Raw genomic sequence first — 22,338 nt, 5'->3', positions numbered from 1 at the left:
TGTATGAAATAGCATTTTTTTACTCTGAGTCTCTACTTTTATCCAATGTCAAGACAGCCTACAGGGACGAGGTGAGGGCTCTGGGAGTGTGGTGCCTGGAAAACAATCTCTCACTCAACGTCAGCAAAACAAAGGAGATGATCGTGGATTTCAGGAAACAGCAGAGGGTGCACCCCGCTATCTACATCGTTGGGACCGTAGGGGAGAAGGTGGAAAGCTTCAAGTTTCTTGGCATTCACATCACGGACAAACTGAAATGGACCACCCACACAGAGGCGCAACAGAGTCTCTTCAACCTTAGGAAGCTAAAGAAATTTGACTTGGCACCTAAAACCCTCACAAACCTTTACTGATGCACAATTGAAAGCATCCTGTCGGGCTGTATCACCGCCTGGTATTGCAACTGCACCACCCGCAACCACAAGGCTGTCCAGAGGGTGGTGCGGTCGGCCCAACGCATTACCGAGGACAAACTACCCTTCCTCCAGGACACCTACAGCACGCAATGTCACAGGAAGGCCAAAAAGATCATCAAGGACATCAACCACCCAAGTCACTGCCAGTTCACCCTGTTATCTTCCAGAAGGCGAGGTCAGTACAGGTGCATCAAAGCTAGGACCGAGAGACTGAAAAAACACTTCTATCTGAAGGCTATCAGACTGTTACACAGCCATCACTAGCAAATTAGAGGCTGCTGCCTATAGGCATAGACTAGAAATCACTGGCCACTTTAAGGAATGGAACACATATTTGGCATTACTCAAAAAAAGTATTTATAAAGCCCTTCTTTCATCAGCTGATATCTCAAAGTGCTGTACAGAAACCCAGCCTAAAACCCCAAAGAGCAAGCAATGCAGGTGTAGAAGCAAGGTGGCTAGGAAAAACTCCCTAGAAAGGCCAGAACCTAGGAAGAAACCTAGAGAGGAACCAGGCTATGAGGGGTGGCCAGTCCTCTTCTGGCTGTGCCGGGTGGAGATTATAACAGAACATGGCCAAGATGTTCAAATGTTCATAGATGACCAGCAGGGTCAAATAATAATAATCACAGTGGATGTCGAGGGTGCAACAGGTCAGCACCCCAGGAGTAAATGTCAGTTGGCTTATCATAGCCGATTACTCATGTATATACTGTATTCTAAACTCGGCAAGAAAAGAAACGTCCTCTCACTGTTAATTTTCAGCAAACTTAACATGTGTAAATATTTGTATGATCATAACAAGATTCAACAACTGAAACATAAACTGAGCAAGTTCCACAGACATGTGACTAACGGAAATTGAATAATGTGTCCCTGAACAAAGGGGGGGTCAAAATCAAGAGTAACAGCCACTATCTGGTGTGGCCACCAGCTGCATTAAGTACTGCAGTGCATCTCCTCCTCATGGACTGCACCAGATTTGCCCGTTCTTGCTGTGAGATGTTACCCCACTATTCCACCAAGGCACCTGTAAGTTCCCGGACATTTCTGGGGAGAATGACCCTAGCCCTCACCCTCTGTTCCAACAGGTCCCAGACTAAAATGTAGCTTTTTGGCCATCAAGGCAAACGCTATGTCTGGCACAAACCCAACACCTCTCATCATCCCGAGAACACCATCCCCACAGTGAAGCATGTTGGTGGCAGCATCATGCTGTGGGGATGTTTTTCATTGGCAGGGACTGGTAAACTGGTCAGAATTGAAGGAATGATGGATGGCGCTAAATACAGGGAAATTCTTGAGGGAAACCTGTTTCAGTCTTCCAGAGATTTGAGACTGGGATGGAGGTTCACGTTCCAGCAGGACAATGACCCAAAGCATACTACAAAAGCAACACTCGAGTGGTTTAAGGGGAAACATTTAACTGTCTTGGAATGGCCTAGTCAAAGCCCAGACCTCAATCCAATTGAGAATCTGTGGTATGACTTAAAGATTGCTGTACACCAGCGGAATACATCCAAGGAGCTGGAGCAGTTTTGCCTTGAAGAATGGGCAAAAAACCCAATAGCTAGATGTGCCAAGCTTATAGAGACGTACCCCAAGAGACTTGCAGATGTAATTTCTGCAAAAGTTGGCTCTACAAAGTATTGATTTGGGGGGGTTAATAGATATGCACGCTCAAGTTCTGTTTTTTTGTCATATTTCTTGTTTTTTTTTTCACAATAAATATATGTTGCATCTTCAAAGTGGTAGACATGTTGTGTAAATCAAATGATACAAACCCTCCAAAAAATCTATTGAAAATCCCAGGTTTTAAGGCAACAAAATAGGAAAATCCCAAGAGGGGTGAATACTTTCGCAAGCCACTGTCTATATAAACTCAGTAAAAAAAGAAACGTCCTCTCACTGTCAACTGCGTTTATTTTCAGCAAACTTAACATATGTAAGGCGGAGGTAGCGGTCCTGCTGCTGGGTTGTTGCCCTCCTACGGCCTCCTCCACGTCTCCTAATGTACTGGCCTGTCTCCTGGTAGCGCCTCCATGCTCTGGACACTACGCTGACAGACACAGCAAACCTTTTTGCCACAGCTCGCATTGATGTGCCATCCTGGATGAACTGCACTACCTGAGCCACTTGTGTGGGTTGTAGACTCCGTCTCATGCTACCACTAGAGTGAAAGCACCGCCAGCATTCAAAAGTGACCAAAACATCAGAGGTAGTGTACGGCTTAAAGTGGTTCTATGGACAGATACTCCAATCTCCGCTGTGGAGCTTTGCAGCTCTTTCAGGGTCATCTTTGGTCTCGTTGTTGCCTCTGATTAATGCCCTCCTTGCCTGGTCCGTGAGTTTTGGTGTGCGGCCCTCTCTTGGCAGGTTTGTTGTGGTGCCATATTCATTCCATTTTGTAATAATTGATTTAATGGTGCTCTGTGGGATGTTAAAAGTTTCTGATATTTTTTTATAACCCAACCCTGATCTGTACTTCTCAACAACTTTGTCCCTGACCTGTTTTGAGAGCTCCTTGGTCTTCATGCTGCCGCTTGCTTGTTGGTACCCTTTGCTTAGTTGTGTTGCAGACTCTGGGGCCTTTCAGAACAGGTGAATATATACTGAGATCATGTGACACTTAGATTGCACACAGGTGGACTTCATTTAACTAATTATGTGACTTCTGAAGGTAATTAGTTGCACCAGATCTTATTTAGGGGCTTCATAGCTAAGGGGGTGAATACATACTGTACATATGCACGCACCACTTTTCCATTTCTTAATTTTTTTCATTTCACTTCACCAATTTGGACTATTTTGTGTATGTCCATTAAATGAAATCCAAATAAAAATACATTTAAATTACAGGTTGTGATGCAACAAAATAGGAAAAACGCCAAGGGGGATGAATACTTTTGCAAGGCACTGTATATACATATATATTATAGACTAAATGACATGTCCAGTGGCACACTGACTCACCAATTGACGATGAAGCCATAGGCTACTTGTCGTGGCAATAGCCTATCTCAAGAAATATAATCCATAGATGGCAGTTCCCATTCAAGTTAGGACTGGCAGGCATTGCCAGTCAAATTGACAGGGTAAGAGGTTTCAAACCGCTCTATGGATTATATGTTTATGGCCACAACGCAACAAGCTGTATATTTGGCACACATGCTGCTTCAACTGCAGCCTTCTTGAGAGCGGGCTCCTGAGTCCTCCTGTGGTTGGCGGTTGCAACAAAAAAAATACTAAATAAATACTTCATATATAATATACACTGTATATATAATATATACTGTATATATTTCCTTTTTTGTTTTATTTGTTTTATTATGGGCCTGGGCCCAGGGGCTTCAGCCCTGGTAAACCCCTGCATTAATCCGGCCCTGTGTGCTGATGACTATAATGTTTGTAATACTAACATATACATTCCACTATGCCCAGCAAAGATAATTACATTGTGCTTACTGAATTAAATTAAATCGATCTAGCCATTCAGACCAGACTTACTGATTGAACCTCTGTATTAACTACATAATAGGTACTAAAATCTAATGCAGCTAGCTATCTTCATTCACACATAATCGACATGAAGGAAGCAGAATGTGATCCATATTGACCTATAAGAGTGGTGCATTTGGACCTCGCAGGGTTTTCAGTGTTAAAACCCATGTTTGCGATTGATCCCAATAACTCAGTGCTCTGGACTTTGTGAATTTTAGCTGAGAGTGGATGAGTGTTTGAGTTGAGCCTTAGTGGTGTGTGTGTGTGTGTGTGTGTGTGTGTGTGTGTGTGTGTGTGTGTGTGCGCGCGCGCGCGCCTGTATTTTAGCTGCAGACAGAGCAGAATGCAGCACCATAAGTGTTCAGTATAGAGCACCTCATGTCTAGTGATAAGGACTTCTCTCCTGTTAGCTGCTCTTGTTGCCTGGCTGAGGCTGGCCTTTCTCTTAATGAGTTCCACCCACGCCTGGGGCCATTAGCGCTGGCCTGGTTAAGGCTGGCCAAGGGTGCTTATATGAGATAAGTGTCTTAGGGTCAGGGGTCAAAAGTTAGCAGGGCCGTGCACATACCTTTCAGGGGGCAGGTGTTAAAAATGTAAAAAGGGTAGCCAGACTTGGAAACAGGCGCATGTGAGCTCTGTACAGGGCAGACCAAAGGACAGAGTAGGAGTGGGTGATGGCAAACTTGACAACGTCACAATAACTTTGGGGAAGTGGCTTCCCCAACAAAAACTGTATACAAAAAATATATAATTATACCACCACCCAAAAGGGCACTTGAAGAGTGGGAGGGCAAAGTGGCAGGTGCTTGGGCGCAGGTGACGGAGGAGGTGGTGGCAGGGCAACGGTCATGTGTGTGGAGATGGAGTGTGTGTGTTTGTGTGTGGGTGTGTGTGTGTCGGGGGGCTGTGTGTTGGTCAGAGCTGTTAGATTATATATGGTTGGCCAATCCGCCTGATCTGGTAGAGGTCAGCTGTGTTGACCTTCTCTCGTCTCGCCACCACAGACGCAGCCGATGACCGCTACCCACCCAGACCCCCTGTTCTCCCTCCCCAAATAATTCATCCACATCCCGTCTGGATCTGTTATTGCCCTTCCCTGTCCCCTCGGTCTTCATGGCCCCCCTCGGTCCTCATTAATACGATCTGACCCTGGCTCAATAGAGGACAAGGCTGGAACTTGGCCTGTCCATCTGACCCCGAGAACCTACTGGACACTGGGAATGGGCACAGAGGAAGGGGGGAGGACCTTTGGGTGCCACTGATTGGTCGAGTGGCTTTCCATCTGTCCCTAAGGACACTGGACAGCCCCGGGAGGATCGGAGGATGGAAGGAAAGCAGGATGGACGGAAAGGAGGAAAGAGGGTAGACGTGGGTGCTATAGGGCTGCAGACCGGTCTAATGGCTTCCCATATGGACCTGACCTACCTGGCACAAGGACACTGGGCAGCCCAGGGAGGAGGGAGAAAGGGAGGGTTAGAGCTGGGTGCTAGGCAGACCTGGGTTCTAATACTATTTAGCGTATTTAAAAATAAACATTTGTAAATAAGTATTTAGGTATTTTTGTGGGGTAAAAGACATGTAGTTGAATATTGGAATGTATTTGGAAATACACAAATACACTGAGTCAAATACACGTCCATGCACTGAACCCAGGTATTTGAAAATAGTATGTATCGGAAATGATTTGAAAATACTCAAATACACAGAAAATAAGTATTTAAATAACAAATATTCAAATACACATGCATTTGAACCCAGGTCTGGTGCTAGGACAGCTGACCGGTCCAATGGCTTTCCTGGAAGTCTGTATAGACATCAGTTACCTAACTATAGCTACCTCCCTTTGTTCAGTCCAGATGGGCATGGTCTGGTGGGAAAGCTGGCCCTTTGCCCTGGGTTCTTAGAGAGGTCAACCTGAATCTGGATTATGCCAATAGAATGACTGACCACTTCTCTTGTCTGAGCCAGACAGACACAAAGGGATGAGACTGAGACACTTGGTCGGAGTCTGCTGAAGTTATGGTTACACAGTCAGTCGCATGGTCGGTCAGACTGACCGTGACCCTCCCCGCCGGCTGGTCAGTTGGTCTACCTCGCAGAGAGAAGGGTTTATATACATGGGTTTAGGAGGCTTTGCAGGTGTGACAGAATCCACAATAGGGGGATTTGGGATGGTATTGAAGGGGATTAGGTGTAATGCAGATCAAGAAAATGAAGAGAGAAAAAAATCTGAGAAAGGAGCTGAGGGAGGGAGGAAAGGGAGGACAGGTAAAGTGGGTTGGGGAATTGGTGACGATCGTCATATAGAGAGAGAGAGAGAGCAAGCCCGGGAAAGACAGGCTGAGTTCTCTGCAACATGACAGACAGAGAGACAAGCATGTAGATTAGCTAATGATTACTATACACAGCATAGGTTAACAAGGCCGACTGTACAGACAAATTAATAAACCCAGAGCTTGTTAAATGTGCTCATCACAAGCCTGCATCTCAGAGACATTAGAACGATAACCAGAACCAGAAAGCCAATGGTTCGGAAAACTAAATGGACCAGGTGTTATTTATACACTGAGTATACAAGCCACTAAGAACACCTGACCCACACACAAGTCAGTCAGTGCGCTGTATCATCTCATCACGAATAGCACTGACTAAATCTTCTACCAGTTGAAAGGTGTTGTAGGCTAAATGTCCAAGCCAAGTTTCGGTTCCAACATGTCATTGCTGTAGCCTACAGAAAATGGCATCTTGGTTGTTAAACCGTTTTTTTGTGACTTTACATTCATGAATCTGATGACTGTTATTTATCTAATCAACTAACTATGTTTAATTGTTACCCGATTCAATTAATAATGTAACAATTAACTCATTAGGAATTTGGGGCACCACGAGAGTGGCTATTTAAAGAGTTACCATCTCCTGAATTAACCTATAAAGGTCTTTACCTATCACATCCATAAAACAGTCAACGTATTAATCATAACCTCGTATCTTATCATCATTCTGAACAGTTGTAACCTCCCGCTTCTGCGAAAACCCCAGGCTTACTTATAATTCAGTACTACACAAATTGATTTAATTATTTATTTACTAACTAAATGGTAACACAGGATAAACATACACGCTTAATACATTTAAACAGGTCCCTAGCGGACTGACACAATATGGCGGCTTGTTACAAAGGAGATAGAGAGGGAGCGAGAGAGACAGAGACATAATACTTGGTACATTTAGAAATTACTCTCAAAGTAATCATATACTTTGCACCCGTTTGGAGTAAAAAATCATGAATGTAATTACGTGTAAATGTATTTTTTCTTTGTGGATTTCTGTCAGAACCAGGCTTTCTTGGAAAGGTTGTTGGGCCATTTTGCGGCACGCTTGTAAGGCTATGATTGTCCAAAAGGGGTCCCCACCCGTCTCCTACTGTTGCTCTCCTCTGCCGTCGCCCGGCATCCGGCGACCCGTCATGTAGTCCTGAACAGAACACAGAACTCAATCTGCTTCCACTCGCTCTGGAAGATAATTATTTGAAGATAGGCTAGCCAGCCGTGTCGATAGTTCTCAGTGGTGATGAGAGTAATAGAATAAAATGGTTTGAGCAGAGTAGTAGAATGGTCCCACTTAAATTCACTTGTATAGATACTTTACTTATGACAGCTAATCAGCCGTACCAGTGATTGTCCGGGAGGTGACGTTATTGTCTCTACCTCGTGTTGAGATTTCAGAGAGGACAAGACCATAATAAATCAGTTGCTAGAGTTAAGTCTCAGAACCTCCTCTCAGTTCACACAGACACAATAGAGTTCTAAGAACCCTATTCTGTTGCATACAACAACCATTTGATGTAATAACAGTACTATAACATAATCTTGTAATTTCTCCACGATAGCTATCAACCCCCCACCAGTTCCCTATTCCCCCCTCTGTGGGTGAGAGAGGGTCTGGTTGAAGTCATCCATTGCCGAGCTGACCTATTTGGATCCTCACAGGACAGTCATGACAGTCCCCTCCTGGTGGGTTCAATCTTGGAAGGATTCTGCAAGTTGCAACCCACCACAAGAATGACCATGGGGTGTCCTGGTTTGTGTATCATGACAGTCCCCCTCTGGTGGTTTAACCTGGTAGGATTTATGAAAGCTGCAGACCCACCACAAGAATGGCCATGGGATGGCCTGGTTGTGGATCGTCGTTCCGGACCGTCGTCCTGTTGTCCAGGCTGGTGGATCTAGGCAGTAACTTAGACAGACGTTAATAACGCACAACACTCACGAAATACATAATTACATTTCTTCCCCAAATGAGCATTGTGGCACTAACTTATGGTTGTATGGGGACCACAAACAAAAGATATACAAAATATAGTGACCACACCTTAATCATCTAATTGGACTATATTATATATACATCCATGGTCTTGGCTAGATGACTCTATCATGGAATTTTGTCTAATGGCATATCTAGGGCGATCCTACCTAGCGGTGTGTTGCTTAGTGCACTATCCTAAATGGATAACTACATGATAAGTCTACAGCAGTTTGGCACTAGCTTCGGACAGTCTACACTGCAGGGATGATCTATGAACCTCTGGGGAGAAACTGGTGATTCATGTAGCTGTAGAGTCAAAGGGGCATCAGGGTCTTTTTTCAACTTTACCAAGACTGGTATTTTGCTCCGACCCTTAAGTGATCCTAGTATAAATCCTCCATAAAGGTTCCATTGTGCACAAGCGCACATGCCAAGGGCAAGAAAACCAAGTATCCTGGTAGGCTGCAACCTGTTCCGAATGAGTCTGACGGCCATCAGATCATTTCCATGTCAATGACCGTGTGTCAATAAGAATCGGTGCCGACCTCAAGCCATATGACAAAGGGGCTTGTAGTGGTTTTACTACAAGTCAATGTGTCTTACACCATTGTAGTGGCGATACGTATGAAGGAGTCTATTTCATAGCTTTGTTATCCACGGAGGAGCTAACCTCACAATGGAAGTACTCTATAAGCACTGAGCCAGTCGTACGTGGTGTGATCATGGTTCATGACTTCTAATAACTTTCCTCCTGAATGGAGGGTTCTATTTATTAGCGAAATGTGTGTTTAAAAAAAAATAAAAAATGTTGGACCTTTATTTAACTAGGCAAGTCAGTTAAGAACAAATTCTTATTTACAATGACGGCGTACCCCGACCAAACTCGGACGACGCTGACCCAATTGTGCGCCGCCCTATGGGACTCCCAATCACGGCCAGATGTGATTCAGCCTGGATTCAACCAGGGACCGCTGCGCCACTCTGGGGCCCTTATGGATTGGGGGTAGAATCTGTTCAGGAGCCTTTTGGTCCACGACTTGGCACTCCGGTACCGCTTGCCGTGCAGTAGCAGAGAGAACACTATGACTTGGGTAGCTGGAATCTTTGACAATTTTATGGGCCTTCCTCTGACACTGCCTGGTATAGAGGTCCTGGATAGCAGGGAGCTCGGCCCCAGTGATGTACTGGGATGTACGCACTACCCTCTGTAGCACCTTACGGTCAGATGCCGAGCAGTTGCCATACCAGGCGGTGATGCAACCGGTCAGGATGCTCTCGTTTGTGCAGCTATAGAACTTTTTGAGGATTTGGGGACCCATGCCAAATCTTTTCACTCTCCTGAGGGGGAAAAGGTGTTGCCGTGCCCTCTTCACGACTGTCTTGGTGTGTTTGGACCAAGATAGTTTGTTGATGTGGACACCATGGAGCTTGAAACTCTCGACCCGCTCCACTTCAGTCCCGTCGATTGTTAATGGGGGCCTGTTCAGTCCTCCTTTTCCTATTGTCTATGATCAGCTCCTTTGTCTTGCTCACATTGAGAGAGAGGTTGTTGTCCTGGCACCACACTGCCAGGTCTCAACGTTGTCAGTGATCAGGCCTTGTGTCGTCAGCAAACTTAATAATGGTGTTGGAGTCGTGTTTGGCCACACAGTCATGAGTGAACAGGGAGTACAGAAGGGGACTAAGAACGCACCCCTGACGGGCCCCAGTGTTGAGGATCAGCCAGGGAGAGGTTGAAACTGTCAGTGAAGACACTTGCTAGTTGGTCCTCGCATGCTTTGAGTACATGTCCTGGTAATCTGTCTGGCCCCGTGGCTTTGTGGATGTTGACCTGTTTAAAGGTCTTGCTCACATCGGCTACGGAGAGCGTGATCACACAGTCGTCCCGAACAGATGGTGCTCTCACACATGCTTCATTGTTGCTTGCCTCGAAGCAAGTATAAAAGGCTTTTAGCTCGTCTGGTTCGCTCGTGTCACTGGGCAGCTCGCGGTTTCCCTTTATAGTCCAGAATAGTTTTCAAGCCCTGACACATCCAACTTGCATCAGAGCTGGTGTAGTAGGATTCAATCTTAGTCATGTATTAATGTTCTGCTTGTTTGAGGGTTCGTCTGAGGGCATAGTGGGATTTCTTATAAGCATCCAGACTTCTTGAAAGTAGCAGCTCTAGCCTGTAGCTCGGTGCGGATGTTGCCTGTAATCCACGGCTTCTGGTGGGAAATGTACGTACAGTCACTGTTGGGACGATGTTGTCGATGCACTAATTGATGAAGCCGGTGACTGAGGTGGTACACTCCTCAATGCCATTGGATGAATCCCGGAACATATTCCAGTCTGTGTTAGCAAAACAATCATGTAGTATAGCATCTGCGTCATCTGACCACTTCCGTATTGAGCGAGTCACTAGTACTTCCTGCTTAAATCTTTTGTTTATAACAGGAATCAGGAGGGCAGAATTATGGTCAGATTTGCCAAATGGAGGGCGAGGGAGAGCATTGTATGCGTCTCTGTGTGTAGAGTAAAGGTGGTCTAGAGTTATTTTCCCCCTGGTTGCACATGTAACATGCTGGTAGAAATGAGGTAAAACGGATTTAAGTTTGCCTGCATTAAAGTCCCTGGCCACTAGGAGCGCCGCTTCTGGATGAGCATTTTCATGTTTGCTTATGGCCTTATACTGCTCATTGAGTGCGGTCTTAGTGCCAGCATCGGTTTGTGGTGGTAAATAAACGTCTACTAATAATATAGATGAGAACCCTCTTGGTAGATAGTGTGGTCTTACAGCTTATCATGAGGTATTCTACCTCAGGAGAGCAATACCTCGAGACCTCTTTAATATTAGACATCGTGCACCAGCAGTTATTGACGTAGCTGCTCTGTCCTGCCGAACCACGCTCAAGCCAGCCAGCTCTATATTATCTGTGTTGTTGTTCAGCTAAGATATTACATTTTTTAATGTCCCGTTGTTAGGAAAGTCTTGATCGTAGTTTGTCCAGTTTGTTTTCCAATGATTGCACGTTGACCAATCATACCAAGGGTAGTGGGGTTTACCTAAACGTCTGCGAATTCTTGCAAGGCACCCTGCCCTCCTCCCCCTTTTTCTCTGTCTTTTCTTCACACTGATGACTGGGATTTAGGCCTTGTCTCTACAAAGCAGTATATCCTTCACGTCGGTCTCATTAAAGTAAAAATCTTCGTCCAGTTTGACGTGAGTAATCGCTGTTCTGATGTCCAAAAGCTATTTTCGGTCATAAGAGACGGTAGCAGCTACATTATATACAAAATGATTACAAACAATGCGAAAAAACGAATAAAATAGCACAGTTGGTTAGGATCCCGTAAAATGGCAGCCCTCCCCTCCGGCGCCATATCCCTATTTATCAGCGTTAGCGCTCATGTTAATAATTTGACCGCAAGCCTTGCGGGTTGATACCAATCCCTATTTACTGTAACTCTATTATTAATATAATTTACTGTAAGGGAAATGAGAACATGCAATGCGTTACAGTAGGCCTTTAGAATAATGCAAAACATATCCTTGACTATCCAACTCGATGAGCAGGAAACAAATGATGCCAGTCAGCCTGCACAGCTGGCCCTTCGAAACGACACCTAAATTATACCAAAACTAATTTCACACGTAATAAGAGTATAGACAATATTAAAATGACAATATTAGACCTATCAGTTGTCAAATTGTACATGAAGAGATGGGGGCATCTTGTAATTTACATTTAAAGATGCAGGGGAAGGATCATCACTTTATCAAATCTTCCTTCAGAGTCACATGGAGGTAAAACATTTTATATATAGTATCAGACAGAGCATATTCTGCAGTTTCTATTACACTTACCTTTGTCAAATAACTCTCATAATTCAAAAGTTGCAGCTCTATTTCCAAATGTCACTTTTTCCAAGAATATCTGTGCTGTCCATGCGGCAGCATTGTTCTGGCTACTAAGCAAAAATTAGTAACATAATAAACTTACACTTAAAATATACTATTTATTTATGCAATTCATTCTTTGCAATTGTTCATGCTGTTGTTTAGGAATACAGCAGATAATTTCACCTGTGCACCTGGCTGGTTATATAATTTATTATCTTTTAGGTTTCAACTTTGTCAAAAGAAGCTGTAACTGGGCTTTATTAATCACTATAAATCTATTACTAATCAAATCTACAAATAAAGTTGATCAAATAGATTACATTAATGTTTTTATAGTAAGAGAAATGTATATAGGCTATAGGCCTACATTTTTTCTAGGACTTTGTGGAACTACACAAAACATATCCTTTACTATTGTATATTTTCTTTTTATGTGTATATTTCCACTAATATTTCTTCATACAATTAATCCTTTATAATAATTTATGCACTATTTATCAAGAATTGGTGCTTATGTTTGCTGCACTTTCCGGGTTGATATGCATCTGATGCATATGTTATGCTAAAGGGGACGCCAGGCAACGTTCTCTAGCGGGTACTTATAGGCAGAAAGACCAGGCGGTTCTAGTGTTAAAGGGATACTTTGGGATTTTGACAATGAGGGCATTTATCTACTTACCCAGAGTCAGATGAACTTGTGGATACCATTGTTATGTCTCTAGCATAACATAACTAGCGTTAGCATAACGACTGGAAGTATATGGGTATATGCTAACATCTTCTAGCATTCTTGCAGATAACCATAGTCTGCCAGTCATTGCGCTAATGCTAGTTAGCATTGGCTCACGAAACTACCTCTAACTTCCTTCATACTGGACACAGAGACATACAAATAGTATCCACGAGTTCATCTAACTCCGGTGAAGTAGATGAAGGACCTCATTCCCGAAGTATCCCTTTAATCCTGGGTTAAAATTGTTCATAACTTAACCTTATTTCAAGTGACAGCAGAACTCTGTGATGGGCTAGCCACAATAAGTCTGTGCAAACTGTATCGATTCCATGTGGCCTAGCTGATTATGGACTGTGATGTTTGATGTTAGTTAATCATTACCATTGTGAGTGTACTGTTACTGTACCTTGGGCAGTGTAGACCAGTTCACTGTAGACCACAGCTGGGATGATGGGGGAGGGCAGGTCCTGGAGGAAACCCCTCAGAGTATCAGACAACACTGCCACTTCATACTGGTCCACATCCACTGAGACTGGGTCTGAGAGGGAGGGAGAATAGGAGGGTGGAAGAGAATACGAGAGGGAGGAAGAGACTTGTGTTAAGAATCACAAATGCAACCCTCAATCCTTCAACCCTATGTCATTTACAAGAGAACACAAAAAAAATGAAATGTGACTGGCAGCTCATTTTTCAGCTGTACTAGTGGAGACAGACAGAAGTGTTGGTACAGCAGTAGCCTGACACTGGATGGTATTCTGAGCTGTAATGAAATGAGTCAAAGGAGTGTCAGGGCCATTTAGCTCTGGGGAAACAGGCACATGTCAGTTGGAAACAGAAAGAACTTCCCAGATGTACTACATACAGAGAAAGAATGCCCTAAACCAGCGGGATGTGGACAAAACAGACACAGAGATAATATTTGTGTGTGTGTCACCTGGGTGACCAGGTTCACTGCATTAGGGGAGGATAAGCCGTGACACACTGTAGGACAAGCATTGATTTCACTAAAACGAATTGTCAAATAAACTTTCCAATCATGACGGTCCACTAAACCAGAGGTATATTTATATCACTGTGACCTCTTTCTGACCCCCTTTCCAACACAATATGATAATTAGAGAACAGTTCTGTAGCCTGTGTGTGGGTGTGTTGTGGAGTCACTGATCCCGCCCCTTCGTGTGGAAAAGGCATAGTGTTCAGTGACATAGAGGACAGAAGAACGATATTAATGTATGTTTCATGGCACACGCTAGTGACAGTCAACCTGTGCTGGGGTTAACTGTTTTTCTATGCTGGGGTTGACTGTGTTTAACTGACAGTAGTAACTCGCTGTGAGGATGAGGACAGGATGAGGACAGCCCTCCCATGGCTGACAGTAGTGGCTCTACTGTGAGGATGAGGACAGGATGAAGACAAAAACAAAGGGAGGTAGCAAGATATAAAAGGAAGAAAGAAATTACGCTGCCTCCCAGTTTAATCACAGCTAATGAACAGGCTCTGGGGACCTCAACCAGCATCATTACACCACTGCTGCCCAGTCAGACTACCGGGGATTTGGACCAAGAAATCCACACATCAATTCCCTCTCACTCCCTAACTCTTGTTCTGCTCTCTCCCTCCCTCTATTTCTTTGCTGCTATCTCTTTGAGGGCTCTATTTTAACAACTCAACGGTAAATCTAAGGGCTGACGCTACAGGTCCGTGGGTGTGCCAGAAATATTTTTGCTATTTTCACAGCCATTATTATGGAAGCAATAACGTGAAAGGGCTGGGTTTTGATTAATAAACAAGTTGTAGGTGTGACGAGGGCTTGGCCACTCACTGGCCAATCACGGTGTTCAATGGCTTAATACTACATGCGTGTCTTATGTTCTGACGGTCTTTGCATTACCATCAACTTCAATTCGCCAGGGGGCACGGAATATTCTCATCCATTGTGGCTGGATACTACAGTTTATTAAATAGCATAGGCTACAGTAACGAGTGATAGCAACAGTAAACGAGTAGACCATTTAGAAACCTTTTATGGGTAGGCTCCTTGGCTAATGCATGGCAGGATAAGAAAGACACCAGACACATTGCTGTTGAACCAGATTTTGTTATAGTAGGGTAAGGGTAGCCTACTATAAGAGCTCATATAAAACAGGTCAATTACCAATCCTGGGATTGAAAATAGAAGAGTGCCGGCTTTAACAGGTAGATATTGCAAATTAGTGCGCGCTTGACAATTGTGCTAGATTAACGCCAGCTGAAAATAGAACCCTGAGGGCCTGGACCATTCTCTGCCTTTCGCATTCCCGGAATTTCTTTCTTCCTTTTATATCTTGCTACCTCCCTTTGTTTTTGTCTCGTTCCTTCTCTCTCTCTCTCTCTCTCTCGCTCTCTCTGGCTACCACTTACTCTCTGCTCTATTGGGCCTAGAGAATACAAGTGAGAAGGCTATCTCTTCTCTCACTCTCTTCCAATTCCCCCCTATCTCCCTCCTATCCCTTCTCTTCTCCACACCCCTCTCTCCGAATACCTGCCAGCTCTCAGAGTGGAGATGTGGCGTCACAAACAGCTGTTTAATCCCCTCCAGAAAGGATTAGCTTCCCAACACTTCAGCAGGGCCAGGGCAGGGGCACACCAGGTCAACTCCACCCAGATCAAGTGTGACAGTCGTAGAAAACTGACAAGGACTGACCCCCCCTCTGGCCCTGGATGGATGAGGTGAACTTCAGGCAGACAGAATTTTGGTCTTCCATTCAAGTTGTCTGTGTAACAGAGGGAGTTGGGAGGTGGTGTGGCTGTCTGGCTGTGTGTTTGCGTGCAAAAGAGAGGACAGATTAGTCTCTTTTCTATTCTTGGTTGGGGTGTGCGTGTCAGAATTTGGGGTCAACTCCATTGTCCTTTATAATGTTTTTATTATATATTTTTTTATTTAATCTTATTTAACCTAGGCAAGTCAGTTAAGAACAAATTCTTATTACAACGACATCCTATGAACTATTAACTGCCTTGTTCAGGGCCAAAACGACACATTTTTACCTTGTCAGCTCGGGGATTCGATCTAGCAAACTTTTGGTTACTAGCCCAACGCTCTCACCACTAGGCTACCTGCCGCCCCAGTAATGTACAATGGGGTCCATAATTATTGCTATCCTTGATAAAGATGAGCAAAAAAGACTGTATAAAATAAATAATAAATAATATATTTGTAAAACAACATCTATTTTGTTTGTATTATTATAAAATAATAACGTAAAAAAAAAAAAGATCATACAATATAACTCAATACTGGTATTATTTGTTTTGTTAATCTTTATCAAGGGTGACAATATTTATGGCCCGTTTTTCAATTCCGACTTCATTCCTAATCCAATCCCAGAGTTGAGTGGAATTGAAATGACATTGACCTCAGTACCACTAGTGTGTATTATCATCATCATCACTATCCATCTCCCACACACATAGACTTCTACCTTCAAACCCCTGATACATTATGTAGAAGACAGATAAGCTATGTGTGTTGTATATGTTTGACTGGCTTAGCATTTAATAACAAACATTTCAACAAAGACCACCCCCTCGCTGTACACACACCCACAAACACACCCACACGAAGACACACATACACACGAAGACACCCCCCCACTCACTCACTCACTCACTCACTCACTCACTCACTCACTCACTCACTCACTCACTCACTCACTCACTCACTCACTCCCAAACACACAACACAACACAACACACACAGCTATGATCAACTATAACTATACATCTCTGATTATTGGTCCAGCTGTCCATCTGATCTATTGACATATTTGGGGTTATTTTTCTAAGCATCGTCCCAAAGGAGGTCTGCTTGCCTCTGAACAAACAAATCCATACCAAGTAGGTATTTCTCCAGGCCTCATATCGATGCTCTGCTTTCAGCCTCCCCATCGCTAACACACTCTTTTAGCTCATCAATCAGGCTTGACTCTCCTCCTCACACACACACTGCACACAGGCGCCATGACGATTGAATCAAGTGTCAAATTCTGCCACCAGCCCAATATGGGTCTGCCCTCTACTATTGATCCACCTTAAGTTCATAGTGATAGTGACTCCAGTCACTCAAGTCATAGACTGTTCTCTCTGCTACCGCACGGCAAGCGGTACCGGAGCGCCAAGTCTAGGTCCAAAAGGCTCCTTAACAGCTTCTACCCCCAAGCCATAAAACTGCTGAACAATTAATCAAAAGCCACCCAGACAATTTGCATTGACACCCCCCTACACGTACAAATTACCTACATGTACAAATTACCTCGACTAACCTGTACCCCTGCACATTGACTCGGTACCGGTACCTGTATAATAGTATCATCATTGTTATTTTATTGTGTTACTTTTTAAAGTTTATTTAGTAAATATTTTCTTAACTGCATTGTTGTTTAAGGGTTTGTAAGTAAGCATTTCACGGTAAGGTCTACACCTGCTGTATTTGGCGCATGTGACAAATACATTTTTTATTTGATTTGATATGCACTGTGATCCAGGGCCATTCTTAAAACAAAGCCTTGACGATACCTAGCTGGTCACCAGCTCCTGATAACATTGGGTTGGGGGGTGGTGGTGTGTGTGCAAACATTCTTGTATGTCCATATGTGTATATATATGTGTTTGTGTGAATTTTTATGTCTACTACGTGCAAGTGATGATCAGTCGAGCCTAGGGAGGGAAAGGTTACACGGGTGAGAGAGCGAGAGATTTTTCATGCAGGGTCACATGATAGTATAGGTATAGGTCCTCGTGAAACAGGTTCTCACAGTCTCACTGTAGAATTAGATGTTCATCCACATTCTTCAAACTTCATATTTCTAAGTTCAGGCACTCATTCTCAATGGTTAATGTAATGGTTAAGGTTTAGATTGGGTTAAAACAAAAAATATATAACGTGTCCACAAACTACGCAACCTTCTGATCCTGAGTCATGGGATTACACCCATCCACAACGCCCTAGCAAAACCCAAGACTACTACAGCCCTCACTGTTGCCTCAGGACATGGATAGACATCCAATTTAGACGTCAGTCTTGAATGATCTCCCTACCTTGCGACAGGATTAGCTGTGTGATCTCCAGTGAAGCCTATGTAACCCCTAAATGAGACTGACCGAACAGGGACCCAAAGCCTTCACCCTGACCCACAAACGTAAAGGTCGCAGGCAGCCAGCTGTGCGATGGGCTATCCAGCTGGTTATGTCATGCGGTTTAACCTTTCCACAGGTGAGTTCCAAATATCTCTAATGGTCACCCCAGCGTGAGTTGTTTTATGCACGTGATGTCAGAATGCACTCATTGTTCCAAAATGTGATTATTACGCAACAGGACAGTTAAAACACGCTGCCTGCTAATTATCTATAGGCTATATTTCAACTTGTCAATTTCAAATTATTTTCTAATTTTCAAACTGTATTTTATAAAAACTGTTTGAATTGAGGTGTGTTCCGCCTCCTCATTAATTTACATTCATTGTTGCGGACAATTTATGGTTGAGGCTTTACTGAGCTGGATCTCTTCTAGGAGAGCCCACTGCACTTCACTCTTGCAGTGAAGCCGCTCAACAACTACATCACATTAGTCATCTAACAGACTCCCATCCAGAGCGACACACAGAAGCAACCAGGGTTAACACCCTGTTCAAGAGCACGTCGACAGATCTCCCACAGGGGTCAAAAATGGGGACGCGAACCAGTGATCCATCAGCCACCGGCCAACGCTCCCAACAGACAGGCCACCAGACTAAGACGAAACGAAATATACTTGATAAACTACAAAAACAAATAAACGACGTAGACAGACCTGAACGTCGAACTTACATGAAACACGAAGAACGCATGAACAGGAAAACTGACTACATAAAACGAACGAACAAACAAAACCGAAACAGTCCCGTGTGGCGTAACATACACAGACACTGACACAGGAGACAACCACCCACAAACAAACAGTGTGAAAACACCTACCTTAATATGGCTCTCAATCAGAGGAAATGAAAACCACCTGCCTCTAATTGAGGCCCATATCAGGTCACCCTATTAACCAACATAGAAACACATAACATAGACTACCCACCCAAACTCACGCCCTGACCGTCAAACACATACAAAATAACAGAAAACCGGTCAGGAACGTGACATAAGGGGGGGGTTAAGGTGCGAACTCCGGGCGCACCAGCACAAAGTCTAGGGGAGGGTCTGGGTGGGCGTCTGACCACGGTGGTGGCTCAGGCTCTGGGCGAGGTCCCCACCCCACCATAGTCAATCCCAGCTTACGTCTCCCCCTTAGAATGACCACCCTCCTACTCCACCCACTTAATTTAAGGGTACCGTCGATATAAGGGGCAGCACCGGGATAAGGTAGCTCAGGACAGAGAGGTAGGTCAGGATAGAGAGGTAGGTCAGGATAGAGAGGTAGGTCAGGATAGAGAGGTAGCTCAGGATAGAGAGGTAGCTCAGGATAGAGAGGTAGCTCAGGATAGAGGGGCAACTCCGGACTGAGGGGCAGTTCTGGATGCCTGGCTCTGGCGGATCCTGGCTGGACGGCTCTGGCGGATCCTGGCTGGCTGGCTCTGGCGGATCCTGGCTGGCTGACGGCTCTGGCTGGTCATGGCTGGCTGACGGCTCTGGCTGGTCATGGCTGGCTGACGGCTCTGGCTGGTCATGGCTCGCTGTCGGCTCTGGACGCTCATGGCTCGCTGACGGCTCTGGACGCTCATGGCTCGCTGACGGCTCTGGACGCTCATGGCTCGCTGACGGCTCTGGACGCTCATAGCTCGCTGACGGCTCTGGACGCTCATGGCTCGCTGACGGCTCTGGCAGATCCTGTCTGGTTGGCGGCTCTGGCAGATCCTGTCTGGTTGGCGGCTCTGGCAGATCCTGTCTGGTTGGCGGCTCTGGCAGATCCTGTCTGGTTGGCGGCTCTGGCAGATCCTGTCTGGTTGGCGGCTCTGGCAGATCCTGTCTGGTTGGCGGCTCTGGCAGATCCTGTCTGGTTGGCGGCTCTGGCAGATCCTGTCTGGTTGGCGGCTCTGGCAGATCCTGACTGACGAATGGCTCTAGCGGCTCCTGACTGACGAACGGCTCTGACGGCTCGGGACAGACGGGCAGCTCTAATGGCTCGGGACAGACGGATGGCTCAGACGGCACTGGGCAGACGGATGGCTCAGATGGCGCTGGGGAGACGGATGGCTCAGATGGCGCTGGGGAGACGGATGGCTCAGATGGCACTGGGGAGACGGATGGCTCAGATGGCACTGGGGAGACGGATGGCTCTGGCCGGATGAGGTGCACTGTAGGCCTGGTGCGTGGTGCCGGAACTGGAGGCACCGGGCTAAGGACACGCACCTTCAGGCTAGTGCGGGGAGCAGGGACAGGGCACACTGACCTCTCGAAGCGCACTATAGGCCTGGTGCGTGGTACCGGCACTGGTGGTACCGGGCTAAGGGCACGCACCTCAGGGCGAGTGCGGGGAGAAGGAACAGTGCGTACAGGGCTCTGGAGACGCACAGGTGGCTTAGTGCGTGGTGCCGGAACTGGAGGCACTGGGCTGGAGACACGCACCATAGGGAGAGTGCGTGGATGAGGAACAGGGCTCTGGAAACGCACTGGAAGCCTGGTGCGTGGTGTAGAAACTGGTGGTACTGGGCTGGGGCGGGGAGGTGGCGCCGGAAATACCGGACCGTGCAGGCGTACTGGCTCCCTTGAGCATTGAGCCTGCCCAACCTTACCTGGTTGAATGCTCCCCGTTGCCCGACCAGTGCGGGGAGGTGGAATAACCCGCACCGGGCTATGTAGGCGAACCGGGGACACCATGCGTAAGGCTGGTGCCATGTAAGCTGGCCCGAGGAGACGCACTGGTGGCCAGATATGTAGAGCCGGCTTCATGGCACTTGGCTCAATGCTCAATCTAGCCCTACCAGTGCAGGGAGGTGGAATAACCCGCACCGGGCTATGAACACGTACAGGAGACACCGTGCGCTCTACTGCGTAACACGGTGTCTGCCCGTACTCCCGCTCTCCACGGTTAGCCTGAGAAGTGGGCGCAGGTCTCCTACCTGCCCTTGGCCCACTACCTCTTATCCCCCCCCCCCCCCCAAGAAATTTTTGGGTTTTCTTCACGGGCTTCCGTGCTAGCCACGTACCTTCATAACTCCGGTCTTGAGCTTGATTCTCCGGCTTCCAGCCACGTCTCCTTGCTGCCTCCTCATACCACCGCTCCTGGGCTCTCGCTGCTTCCATCTCCTCACGAGCGCGGCGATATTCCCCAATATGAGCACAGTGTCCTTTTCCCTCCAATACCTCATCCCATGTCCAGGATTCCTGTGTAGCAGGCCACTGCTCGAATTCACGCTGCTTGGTTCTGGTGTGGTGGGTGGTTCCGTAACGGCTTTCCTCTTCATCCGAAGAGGAGGAGCAGGGATTGAACCAAAATGCAGCGTTGGAATATGACATACTGATTTATTGAACAAGATGAAGACGAAACGAAATACACTTGATAAACTACAAAAACAAATAAACGATGTAGACAGACCTGAACGTCGAACTTACATGAAACACGAAGAACGCATGAACAGGAAAACTGACTACATAAAACGAACGAACAAACAAAACCGAAACAGTCACGTGTGGCGTAACATACACAGACACTGACACAGGAGACAACCACCCACAAACAAACAGAGTGAAAACACCTACCTTAATATGGCTCTCAATCAGAGGAAATGAAAACCACCTGCCTCTAATTGAGAGCCATATAAGGTCACCCTATTAACCAACATAGAAACACATAACATAGACTACCCACCCAAACTCACGCCCTGACCGTCAAACACATACAAAATAACAGAAAACCGGTCAGGAACGTGACAGAAGCTCTCCTTCGTGAACAAACGCAGAGAATGCAACACGCCTAACCTCCCGAAAAAATGTCAATAATATGATAAAACTATATTGAAAAAACATACTTTACGATGATATTGTCACATTTATCAATTAAAATCAAAGCCGGAGATAGTAGCCGTCTATAACGACAGCTTTTCTGAAGTTAATACCCGGTTCCTTCTCGCGCCTTCCTGAAAACAGGAAATTGGTGTCACGTCATGCCAAGAGCTCTTATTCGACCTCAGATCAAGCTATACACTCCATTTCTTCTCTCACTGCGTATTGACATCTAGTGGAAGGCGTATGAAGTGCATGTATACTAATACATATCAAGCAAATTAATAGGGATGCCCTGGAACAGAGCATCGATTTCAGATTTTCCACTTCCTGTCAGGAAGTTTGCTGCAAAATGAGTTCTGTTTTACTCACAGATATAATTCAAAGGTTTTAGAAACTAGAGAGTGTTTTCTATCCAATAGTAATAATATGCATATTGTACGAGCAAGAATTGAGTACGAGGCCGTTTGAAATGGGCACCTTTCATCCAAGCTACTCACTACTGCCCCTGCAGCCATAAGAAGTTAATTATGAT

The 22,338-nt window shown here is 45.5% G+C and overlaps 1 protein-coding gene across 1 annotated transcript in view; it reads right to left on the bottom strand.

The window, feature by feature from the left end:
- LOC129855545 (phosphatidylinositol 3-kinase regulatory subunit gamma) overlaps positions 1–22,338 on the bottom strand; it is a 329,335-nt gene that overhangs the window by 181,393 nt on the left and 125,604 nt on the right. The window contains exon 5 of the mRNA XM_055923320.1: positions 13,246–13,377. Coding sequence (XP_055779295.1) covers positions 13,246–13,377 — 132 coding nt within the window. The remainder of the gene's footprint in view (positions 1–13,245; positions 13,378–22,338) is intronic.

This window comes from Salvelinus fontinalis, chromosome 5, assembly GCF_029448725.1.
Source record: "Salvelinus fontinalis isolate EN_2023a chromosome 5, ASM2944872v1, whole genome shotgun sequence".
Lineage (NCBI taxonomy): Eukaryota > Metazoa > Chordata > Actinopteri > Salmoniformes > Salmonidae > Salvelinus > Salvelinus fontinalis.
This window is presented reverse-complemented; position numbering and strand designations above follow the sequence as displayed.